The 11,920-nt window shown below is 42.5% G+C and overlaps 1 protein-coding gene across 3 annotated transcripts in view; it reads left to right on the top strand.

Annotated features, from left to right (window-relative positions):
* Nucleotides 1-641: 641 nt before the first annotated feature.
* FGF10 (fibroblast growth factor 10) overlaps nt 642-11,920 on the top strand; it is a 59,472-nt gene continuing 48,193 nt past the window's right edge. The window contains exons 1-3 of one of the 3 annotated variants that reach the window (XM_015848689.2): nt 642-845; nt 1,384-1,458; nt 1,587-2,150. In XM_015848689.2, the coding sequence (XP_015704175.1) occupies nt 1,814-2,150 (337 nt within the window). In that variant the 5' untranslated portion in view covers nt 642-845; nt 1,384-1,458; nt 1,587-1,813. Of the gene's footprint in view, nt 880-1,059; nt 1,264-1,383; nt 1,459-1,586; nt 2,151-11,920 lie in introns of those variants that run through there. The other 2 variants (XM_015848688.2, XM_015848690.2) reach the window with 2 other exon arrangements.

Raw genomic sequence — 11,920 nt, 5'->3', positions numbered from 1 at the left:
ATTTTATAGGGGAAACCTTTGCCATCCCAATAAAGCCCCTTTTGCTTTGAAGTCATACGCGTGATTCAGTAAATGACTCATGTTAGCAATTAGAAAATGGTCATTTAGGGCCCCGATTTCTTTTGAGACAAGGAGGGTGAGGGTGGGGAAAGAGACAATAAATCTTGAGAGGCTTAAAAGGAAGAGCAGACTAAAGTGTGAACTTTTTATTTCAGCAACGGAAGTGAGAAATCAGTGATTCATTAAAGGAGGGAGAAAGACCTCCATGGAAGCTGGCAAAGAAGGAAAAGGAGCTAATTACGTCTCTTCCCCTTTTTACTCTCTCTGACCAGCATATAATCTGCTCTCTCAGGGTCTGCTAGCAGCATGTACTTCTTCCCAACCTTTCCACCCAACCCCTCCTCCAGTGAGGGGGAGGGGGAGGTCTAGCAGGCAACAAGCTCCAGGTGGCTTTCTCAACTGCTCCGCTGCCAAAAGAATAAAATAAAATCCTTCGCTAGAAAACAAGTTTCTTTTTTTTTTTTTTTTTTTTTTCTTTTTTTTTTTTTTTTTTTTTCCCCCTGACTGTTGCGGGGGGAGCCTCCCTGGAGGGGATTGGTTCAGCCTGCAAGACAAGGAAATTAGTAAGGCATGAGTCTCCAAGCCATGCTGGTGGCCAGCACTCCGAGGAGTGGAGCGCTTTAGCAGCAATTAGCAGCGAGCCGAAGGCGGCGGCGGCTGCTGCCGCTGCAGCCCGGGAGGAAGCGAGGGCAGCTCCTGGGGCTCCCTCCGCAGCAGGCACAGCTCTCTCCAACTGCAAAAGGGTTTCAGATGTCCCACCGCTGCTTGACCTCCTGCAAATAAGGGTTGACCACCAGAGGCACATCCCACCTCTGATTTGTAATCGCTGACATTTAGGCTACAGCTTCCAACCTGTTTACAACCAAAGGGGAGGGAAAGGAAAGGAAAGGAAGGGAAGGGAAGGGAAGAAGGGGTGGGGAGGGAGAGACAAGTTGGGATTTTTTCCCCTCTCTCTCTTTCTCTCTCTGGGTTTTTTTTGTTTTGTTTTGTGGGGTTTTGTTTGTTTGTTTGTTGGGGGTTTTTTTGTTTGTTTGTTTTTGTGGGGGTATTTTTTTTTTAATACTGTTCTGGAGAATTTAAAGCAAAACAAAGAAACTGCCTCCTCTGTGGCTGTCAGTGAGAAAGGACGAGTTGTGCAACTGGTTTGGGATTTGCAAGAGGGCAAGGGGGTGGGGATCAGAAGAAGGTGCAAAGCCACAAAGTGTGAGTGCGAGTGTGTGTGTGTAAAGGGGTGTGTATGAAAAATCCCTTCCAGCACCCCTTTCCGCTGGTTGTTATTTATTATTGTTGTTGTTGTTCATTCTGCTGTCATCTATTTTTCAGACCTTTCTGCATCTAAGATGGTGAAGAAAGGAGTGAGGAAGAGAGCAAAATAACTACTGGGAAGTCTCAAACCAGGTTGGGGAGTGTGTGTGTATGTGGGGCGGGGGGGGTGGAGATGGGGGGGTGGGAGGGGGGGAGGGTGGAGAGGGGAAGAGAAAAAGGAAAGAGGATTAACCACAGCAACCCCCCCAAAACACCAACAGCTCTTTTTTCTGAGGGAGGACTCGAAGGATTAAAAGGCAGCAACTTCTGAGGCGATCTGTCCCCTGAGTTATGGATGTTGGTGCACTTACTTCAGGCCAGATCAGAGCTCAGAGGGATCTAACCAGAAGCAGCAACCACCGGCTCTCCACTTGCCTTTTACCAGGTTTTACCCATCCAGTATGTTTCTTTTGATAAGACATTTTCCAACGCCCAGAGTTTCAGTACAATGTGCAAATGGATACTGACAAATGGTGCCTCAGCCTTTTCCCACCTGCCTTGTTGCTGCTTGCTGCTGCTCTTCTTGGTGTCTTCTGTGCCTGTCACCTGCCATGACCTCGGCCAGGACATGCTGTCCCCGGAGGCCACCAACTCTTCTTCTTCATCATCCTCCTCCTTCCCCTCGTCCTTCTCCTCTCCTTCCAGTGCGGGGAGACACGTGCGGAGCTACAATCACCTCCAAGGAGACGTGCGCAAGAGGAAGCTCTACTCTTACAACAAATACTTTCTCAAGATCGAGAAGAACGGCAAGGTCAGCGGCACCAAGAAGGAGAACTGCCCGTTCAGTAAGTACGGCTCCAACGCCGCGCCTTCACCGCGGCAGCCCCGGCCCGGGAGGGAGCGGGGCAGGGGGCGCCGGGGGCTGTTCGGGGTGGGCTCCTCCGGGAGCTCCCGCAGGCACGGGCGCGAGGAGACCTTCCCGGCCGCGTTTGTTTTGCAAATGGCTTCGCCGAGCACAGTTTGTTTCTCTGCATGGCAGTAGAGCAAATTAGAAAGATTTGTGAGGATGTGGCGCGGAGCGTGTGTTGGGGGGAGCATTGTCTCCCGAATATGAAAATCATTATCCCCCTGTCATTAAACTGCCTTGACGAGAACGCTCTATTAAAACAATGCATCGATTTCCCCCCACGCACGCACTCCTCCCCGCGCCGCACCGGGGCCGTCCGCCCCACTCTCCCCCCGGGGCTCCTCGGGCGGCAGCGCCGGAGCCGGAGCGCTGCATGGCGAGCGGCTGCGGCGGGACCGCGCGGACCTCACACGCATCTCATTGTCAGTCTCTGCTCGGAGAGAAACGGTTTCAAAGTAAAAGTCGTACGGCTGTTCCCATGGCTGTGCTTTCGAGATTTTCTGCAGGACTAATTAGGCTTCTAGTAATAGCGTGCTTCTGGTAATGTATTTCTGGCTGTCAGTGTTGGAAATGTAACTTTACTCGGTTTTCTTGCCTGTGCAGTCTCAAACTGAAGCAACTGTAGTAAATCACAGTATATTGCATTGTAACTCTTTCAGTGACTGCATCCCGCTACAGGAGCGTGCTGAAGAAGTCAGATCTGTTAAGCAAGAGTTGGGCTCCAGTGCTGGAGCACCACTCCTTGGTTCTGGGGTTATTCTTCATAAATCCAGAGAAACCTGGGGATAAAGCTTCTGTTAAACAACTTGAGGTGGCTGGCTAGCTAATGTGTCAAGTACAGAGTACTTCAGCAGGCTGCCCTTCTGTATGACAGACATCACGGTTAATTCAGCTGTATTTCTTCTAAATACCCGTAATGTAGTCTTAGAAGGAAGGAGGAGAAGGCTGATGTATCATATGTCACTGCTTCATTTGCTCCACCTTGCAACTTTGTACTTTATCATGTGCTTAATGTTTGTAAAGGGTTTAGTTGTCAACACAGCTGTCTTACCACCTCCCTTCAGTATTTCATAGAAAGCTGAGTTCTTGGAAAACAGAACAGCTCCAAACACTTTGACAAGTTTGTTTAGAACAAGGTCCTAGCACTGTATTTCTTAGATCACTGTTTTTTTGTTGAGGACAGCATGATTCCCTGAATTTGGGATTCTGAGATCTTTGTGTGCATCTCTGCAAACATAAAGCCATGCTGCACAGAACACCTCTGCAGTACAGTTGGTGAGTAACCCAACCTGAAAACAGTGTGTGCAGAGAGGGAAATGCTCTTCTGAGTAGAGCTGTTCAGTGAGTGAAGCTGTACATATGCTTGAGTTTCTGTGAGATCCCACCAATAAGGGAGAGAATAAACCAAAATGCACATGCACATGGACTGAAAGTTGAAAGATGTACAAGCACAACTTTGTATAACTGTGGGATATGATTGGTTTTCCTAGTTTCCAATCAACGTATCAGAAAGAGAACTGACATTCTCGGAGATGTCATGGTTATTTTTTCACATCTGCAGAGTATCTACTGAAAGAGAGAAGAATGTATTTTGTATAAATGCTAACCAATCACTGTGTTATATGTGGTTGTATTCTGTCTTTCAGGCTTACATGCATTGAAGAAAGGGCTCCTATCATCCCTACAGTGTGCAGCTAGCTAACCCCACTTACACCACATTGCATATAAAGTACTTAAGCACGGAACAATTAGGCTTCTGCTAGCAGAAGACAGGTCAAACAGCTGTATCTTATTCTTTTAATGATTACAGTAATTTGCAGTGTGAAACTGTGTTTTCTGTAAAAGCACATGGGCTGAGACCCCCTATCTGCTGTATCTTAATTTCATGGATGTCTGTATAGCAAAGCATTGCAAGTGACTCAAAATCTCTTCCTACCAACACCTCCTGTAGCTGTGTAATCAGAATGCCACAGTGCCACCACAGTTCCCAGCCAGGCTGATTCCATGCAAATATGTGGTATTACTCAGGTAATCTAAAAATGTGTGATTACATGTGAATAAATTTCTGCCATGCATAAAGGGCTGGCCAGCCAGCTCCCTGAACTGGAGCCTACTTAGTGTCAAAGGCTATTTAATCCCTAATAGGAGCTCCTCCTTCAATACCATTCTTCCCTAGACTCATAATAGTGACTATTGGAACACAAGACTGTGTTTGGAATTTAATTTGAGGGCTGATTTTCTCATAGACTAATGTTTAGAATCCATTTGTGCTGACGTGAAGCCTTATCTGCAGTGCTTTAAGATCATGATATGTTGTGTAATTAGGCAACAGCTTTCATGGCTGCCTGCCAGTTAAGCACTGTCAAGTAAGAAGAACAGTTGGAGAAAGTCAGAATAAACACAGAATTTAGTCCTCAGCCTTTAAAATTGTTCAAGAAGCATTAGTTGCTCTGCTGTGTAAGTATTGCATGGAGTGCACTAAATAAAAGTTTACTTTGGCAGATACTTTCCAACTTGATTGCCTGGAACTCTTCCATCAGCCTTTCTCTACCTATAGGGCAGCAGGAACAGAGGTGGCTGCTGACAGCGTTGTCAGGAGGTTGGAGGAAGCTCCATTCAGCAGAGCTGGAGTGTGTTTGTCAGTAGATGCAAGCAGGACCCTTTGCAGATTTTGTTCTATTGATCCTTACAGACAAAGCTTTGTCTTTGAAATGCAACAGCTCAGTGCTGAAGTACTAATTCATCCCTCAGTGCCACAGCTGTGAAGTCCCTTTCCTGTTTGTGCTGGGGACATTTGCATGCACGAACCAGGGCAGCAGAACTGCTTTCTGGAGATTAAAGTATTTATGGGGAGAAAAGCAAATCCCAGAACTCCACAGTGAGTAGTCAAATTGCTTTTGCTGCAACCAGACATCTGGGATGACCAAGAGGATCTTTAGCCTTGTGTAAAAGTGGAGAGAATTGCACTTGTCCAGATTCAGACCTGTCTTGCACCTAAAAGGAGAGAGGAAGTATTTGGGTTTGAAGAACCACAGGCATTGGGGCTGCATGACAGAAACCAGCACAGGAAAACTTCAACATATTTTTGAGTAATATGCTATTTTTAATTGATGTTTAAGGCAACTGTAAGCAGTGCTATGAAGCTCGCGACCTTCCCATTTACAGCACAGACCTTAGTTGAATACTAGTGACACAGTATGTGACGCTTAATTAGCTGCAGCTAACCTGCAGTCTGCAGTGGGAGTTGTGCTCGAGCAAGGACTGCCGGACAAAACCTTTAGGTAGGTGTGTGGTTGGGGAGTGGGGGCCGTGTAGCCGAATCTGCGTCTTAGTGGAAGGATTACCGGAGCGGTTCCTGCGGACCAAGCGGTGCTATGCAAAGCCTACGGTAGGTGGCGGCACAGCCACTGCCTCGTGTCACCTCTCCTGGAAGAGGTGGGAGAAGGGACTGGGTGCTCAGCGACTTGCGCTGATTTAGATCAAGCAAAGCCAGAAGGGCTCACACCACCTGACAGGTTGTTATTTGGCGCCCAGAGCTTCCAAAATGGATTAATCCAAACAGTGCAAAGACACTGCAAGTGCAGGGTAAGAGCGTTCCCAGGGAGAGCTAGCATGAAATAATTAGCTACTGCTCACAGGCTAATCTGTTCCAGGCTTTTTCCTTGAGTATGCAATTATCTTTTATGTATGGCTTTAGGATCTCCTGACATTCCTGTTAGTTTTTGCTTTTGCTTTAGTTACTGAGGGTTTGGGTCAGCAACATAGTGAAAAATGGCTAGAAATAGCAGAGCCTCATTCTGCAGCCCAAAAGATCATGGACAGCCGATCTAATTGCTAAACATACTGATCATCAGTGCTAGAGGTTTTAAGGATGCATGATGTGTAAAAGCACATAAGTACATAGTTATGCCAAATAATGGGTTACATACACACAGATAGCATTAAAAAAGTTCTGATTAAGCATACACAGCTTGATATTTAATTGGGAGGGTTTTTGTTGTTGCTGTTTTGTTTTGTTTGTTTTTTGTATACCTCAAACCTTTGTAGGTACAATAATCTTGGATATGCAGCTCAAAGTGGATTTGATTAGTCAGGAAAATATGCTACTTTCCTACCACAGTTGCTCAAGATAGCTGTTTAGGGTTATTGACTCCTCACAAAATGCTGCTTCCAAATTGATGGGAGAACTCTTCTCCATTTCTTTCTAAAGAAGGGTTAGTAGCCTTGTGTATTGTTGCTTTATTTAGAGACACTTTATTTTGCTAGAAATTAAAAATATTTTAAATAGGAAATAGTACCGTCTCACTGAAGTAATTTGAATCTTTTTTTTTTTTTTTGCTTGTTTGTTTGTTTTGTCATTAAATGTGAAATTTATGTTTTTATGGAGATGATTTCTCAATTTAAGCCTTTTTTTTCTCTTCCCCCCTTCCCCCCCCTCCCCTCCAGAAATCAGTTAGACAATTTATAACTGGCAATGTACAACCTTAGGCACTTTCAATTTATGAATGTGGAAAGAATTGTACTATTTAATGTCTACATGACACTCTCCTGTTACCCTTGCTGCATTCCTGCCTTGTGGACCCTCCATGCTGATACCATAGCCCTATCATAAATCTGTTCAGAATACACAGGTGTAAGAAGACTTTTTTTGTCTTCATAAATCTAACCTGTAACCATGTGACAAAAATTAAAGAGTTAAAGGTAGTGTAAAGTTTGTTCTTAAAACCCCAGAATGGTGAGGGCAAGAGGCATGGCTCAGCAAGGTAGTGCTGCTGCTCTGGTGGGGGGATTCAAAGGTATGGCACAGTCAGAACTTCCCTTGAAGGCAGCTCAGTGAGCTCCCTTGAATGTGCTCACTCTTTTGAAACATCTTGGATGCATTCACTCATAGGATAAGATACTCTGTTTTGAAATAAAGCATTTTAAGATGACTTTCAGATGTTTTAGAGCTGTGTGTTTCAATAGAGGCCTTTTCCCTTCAAATGGGAGTTCAATCAGGTTCTGCAATAGCGGAGTTTTCATTTCATCCATAGAACCTTTCATTTTGGAAAAGAAGAAAAACCCTCTTATTAGCAAGTCTTGTTTGCCTGTGTCTGAAGTTAAGGGTAACAGGTACCTTCTCTCTGAGCGAGTTATATAATCACATAAGGAAAGTTCATAAGAAGAGAAAGAAACTTTTGTAATAAATATTGTACATTTATCTATAAATCTGAAATTTGGGATGATAGCAATAGTGTCAGCAAAGCAGAGAAACAATTTGGGTTTCAGCTTTGGGTTCATTCTAATGCTATTTTTTGTGGCTTGTTTTTGTTTTTCTCAGTTTTCAGAAGAGTTTTCTTCATCAAGCTATGAGGGTCTGTTCCTCACCAAAAAATTCAGTTTGCACATCTTGAATAGCTGCTGAATTTGCTTGCAGTTGCCGTAAAATATTGAACCTTGTCCTTGTATTCTGGGGTTTTTCATCTAGGAAATTCTGATGCTTTCAGCAACATTAACAGCTAACATCAGCTACATTACACTGTATAGAGTAGAAAGCATTGCTTGCTTTGGACCCTAAAAAACAAATAATCAAATAAGAAATGGAGGATGCATTTAGTAGTGTGAGCATGTGCCTATATCTTGGTTGGTAAGCATAGTAGTACTGCTACTCTAAATGCAAGTACTTACAAACTGATTTTCCTTCTTCTGCTTCAAAAAATTTTTTTTTTTTTTTTCCTTCATGAAATATATCTCACACCCCTAATTGCTCATATACTTTGAATGCAAAAAAGTACTTTAATGATACTTGGAACCATTGGTCTCCTGAACTGAAAAGATTCTTTCCTAGCAGCATTAATTTCATTTGTTGCTAGAGCCAGGTTGTTGTAAAACATCTCTGTTGGTTACAACACAGTAAAAGGGAGACAGGAAACAGTGTTACATGAAGTTTTGAAAAGCCAGCCTGGGAAAGCATTCTGTTTTATGAAGAAAATGAAAAGCTTCAGGGAGAGGAGTGAGGAGGAAGCGGCTTACTTTTTAATCACTGGATGGATATTAAAACTGAATTCATTAGCTGAACGGATTATTAAAACTGATTGTGCTACTTTGTGAGTACAGTGCAACAAATGGAAGTTGCAAGGGAAAGAAAGGTTTGTGAGTGAGCCAGGTCACACACTAAATAATGGCTTTAAAGGCACTCTTTGCTTTTAAATTAGGTCACTTATGTTCTTTCTTTGAACATTCAGTTCTAATTGCAACAGTAAATCAAAGAATACACTCAAAGTAGATTCCCATGTAAGGTGGACAACTGGACAGTGCCTTTTTACTGCTACCAACACGTGCATCCAATTACTGGGTTGATATACTCACAGTGTCAGCTGTAAAGCATTCCCCTATTTTATAGTCAGCCTAAAGAATTATTAGCCTGTCCCCTTTCACATTTACCTCTAAATAATCTGTCAGTAGTGTATATCTTCTACAGCTAAAGAGGAATTTTCACACGCATTGAGTCTGACTTTCCAGAAAAAGGAAATGTTGAAATTACACCAAAAGGTTTAATCCTTTCTCCCCTCTCCCTCTGACTTCTGATGCTGTGCAAGAGAGGAAAAGGCTACATTATAAGTATGAACTTTATACAAAGATCAGGTCTTTCTTAAAATTTGATTTAGTCATTCAGCATAATGCCTATTCCTGCGGTAGTTGAATGTGTGATGGACAAAGTTGGTTGTTTTTCAGGGTTAGTGATTCACCCTACAGGGAGAGGAGGGGAGAAAACAGGATTGAAGAAGTCTGACTGCTCTTCCTCTTTCAATTACTGATACTAGAGATTCAACACATAGCATAGAAATCAAGGAAATGTATGTTTTCTTTAAGGTTTCCAATGCACGTCTCTGGAATCTACAGACTGCAGTATGTGAGAACTGGGGAGGGGATGCTTAAGAATTTTAGAAGCACTTAGGATGTTCTTTAAGTGCAGTTAAGGGATGGTGCTAAGTAGAGGCTGGATATGTACCAATGATACCACACTTACATCAGAATGCTTGAGCAACTCTGGAAAGGATGACAAGAAAGAAATAAGGGCAGCATGTGTCAGAAGTGGAAGAGGGGAATATGACTTCCCATTCTGGCAGCAATCGATTTACTGCCCCTGAATCACAGAATCATAGGGGTTGGAAGGGACTTCTGGAGATCAGCTAATTCAGCCCTCTCTAAGGCACATTCACTACAGTAGGTGAATTACCCATCTCAACTCTGCATCATCAGTTTGCTCACAGTTTGAATCTACAGAGCCACAGACTCATTAACATGCCTGCTGACTTTGCTTGTAAGCACGTGATCGGCACTGGGATATCAATTCTTCCAACCCCCACTTCTGTTCTATCTTCTCTGAGTCTGTTCTATAGATGCGGTTTGATACGTGCTCTTTCTCTTACTCAGATTATTCTCTTCCTGAGGATTAGTAACTTGCATTGCTCCTAATGTCAAAGTTGAAACTATTTACAAGTAGAATGATGGTCATCCTTGCCCTTGGAAGTAATGAAACCAGCCACAAAAAAAAAAAAAAAGTGTTAAAGAAGAAAAAAAAATGTTGTTTTGGTTTGTTTGATCATTTTCTTCAGCTTTTCACTATCCTTGTACTGTCTATCTCCTACTTGTATTATGAGAAAGATGCACGTGACAGGAATCAAAATGTCCCTAGATTTCTAAGTGGTTTAATCTTTTGGAGGTGGAATATAGTATTTTTTATGACTTAATGTTATCAGGTATGCCATCTTTTGTAAGTTTATCCTTAGGTTTTGAAGAAGTTACATAGCTACAATCTCACCAACTGTTGCTACAGTGGCCATAAGAGTGTATGCTCTAGAAGAGAATAGAGAATTGCAGTATTTAAAATGATGAGCTGTTGATAAGACTGTAGTCATAATGCTGGTTTTTTTTCAGGCATTTTTACATTTTAGGAAATGCTGAGCTTCTTGACATTCACTGAAGCAGCCTTTGACAGCGACAAACTATCTTTCATTCACTTTGTATTTCCCAGACACTCAGTTTTCCTGTGGATTTCTGGGGGTATAAATTGAAAATGTTAACCATGGTAATCTGAAAGTACCCCTCTCATCCACAGAATTAATCCAATAACTTGTGGTAACTTTAACCATAGCTGACATCACTGTACCTTTTTCCCCTGCCTCAGGAGAAGTGGTGCAGTGCAGATGGCCCATGTCCTGACAACAGAACACCTCTCCTTTTCAAAACTCTACTGGTAGCATCTGGAATATGTAGATTAATAGAGTACTCACTGAGAACATATAGCTGCAAAACTAACACTAACACGAAAAGAAACAGAATAATCTAGAGCAAACCATGTAAGCTGAGCATTCAGATACCTTGAAGTAGACTTGCAGCAAGTGGACAATGATGCTAAAAAGCTAACCTCCACCCATAAGAGATACATGTAGGGTTTTGCTGCTGGCATTACTAGGTATTTGATCAAGGGGCTGGGCACAACCATTTGTTAACTGGAGAAGAAATACTGCACAATCTGAGCATCATGGGATGCTCTGAGGTACAACCAGACATCCAAAATGTTGTAAGCTCTTTTATAAATTTACCTTCCAGAAACAGCCTGGAAAGAGATTAGTATGTACATAATGGAACAAAATGATCATGTCAGCTCTTCTATGCATAGATAAAGCTACTGGGGAAAGGCAAATGTTCAAGTATGGCGATTGTTATGAACATGTCACGTATATTTTATCAACAGGGCATCACCTCTACTTCCAAAGACTCTTAAGACGATACAAGCAATGACTCACATTGTAAGGCAATTCTTAGTTTAAACTGATTAATGGGCCAAAACACAATTAACTGAAGTTAGCAGTAATAGCTGCAAGACACCCTTCCTGAGAGCCAGTATTTGAATCAGTTAAAGCAGCTTTGCTGCTTCTATTGGATTTTGCTTTGTGGGCAGCCATAATCCCAGGTCAAGGAAGACTGGGTGAGATGCTGAGATTATGCAGATTGGCCATCTATTCACTCTGCCAATGGCAACGTTTCCCATGGCAAACATGCTGTGAGAAATACTGCAGGATAGGGGAAGGGAGACAATACCAATAAAAAATCTCTGCTTCAAGTCCTCTGCAGAGAAGTGGATCACTTGTCTCACATCTTCAAATGCTCAAGTAGCCCAAGGGTGGAATTAAAACCCAAATCTGTATATACAATGGCATATAGAGGTACATTTTAGTTCTTTCTTTTCCTATATGTCATGAGCCAGTCAAGAATGGTAATTGACAGTTGATTCAAAGCTGATGCTTATATTAAAGAGCTACAAGACTGAATCCACTGACATTACTGAAAACATTTTAGCATCACTGTATGGAAGACATATATAGATTACTACTAGTAAATGCAATGTGTGAAATAGATTATTATGGGGGTTTGAACGGGGACATGCATTTCATTTGGGTTGCATACCTTACAAAACAACTACTCTTTCAGGGTTGCAACTGAAGTTGTATAAGAACAGTTCCAACACTAGCATTCTTTGAAGAAGCTATTATTTATACAAACATCAGAAAGGCTCTTAAAGACCATTACAGAATTTTTAATTAAATCAAAGCTGAAATGCAAAAGGGCCAGAAAAATGACCTGGGAATGTGTGGAACGAAAGGTTCATATCCTTCAACAGAAGAGGTGAAAACAGACTGGGAATAAAAGATGTAGGACTCT

Source organism: Coturnix japonica, chromosome Z (assembly GCF_001577835.2).
Source record: "Coturnix japonica isolate 7356 chromosome Z, Coturnix japonica 2.1, whole genome shotgun sequence".
Lineage (NCBI taxonomy): Eukaryota > Metazoa > Chordata > Aves > Galliformes > Phasianidae > Coturnix > Coturnix japonica.
This window is presented reverse-complemented; position numbering and strand designations above follow the sequence as displayed.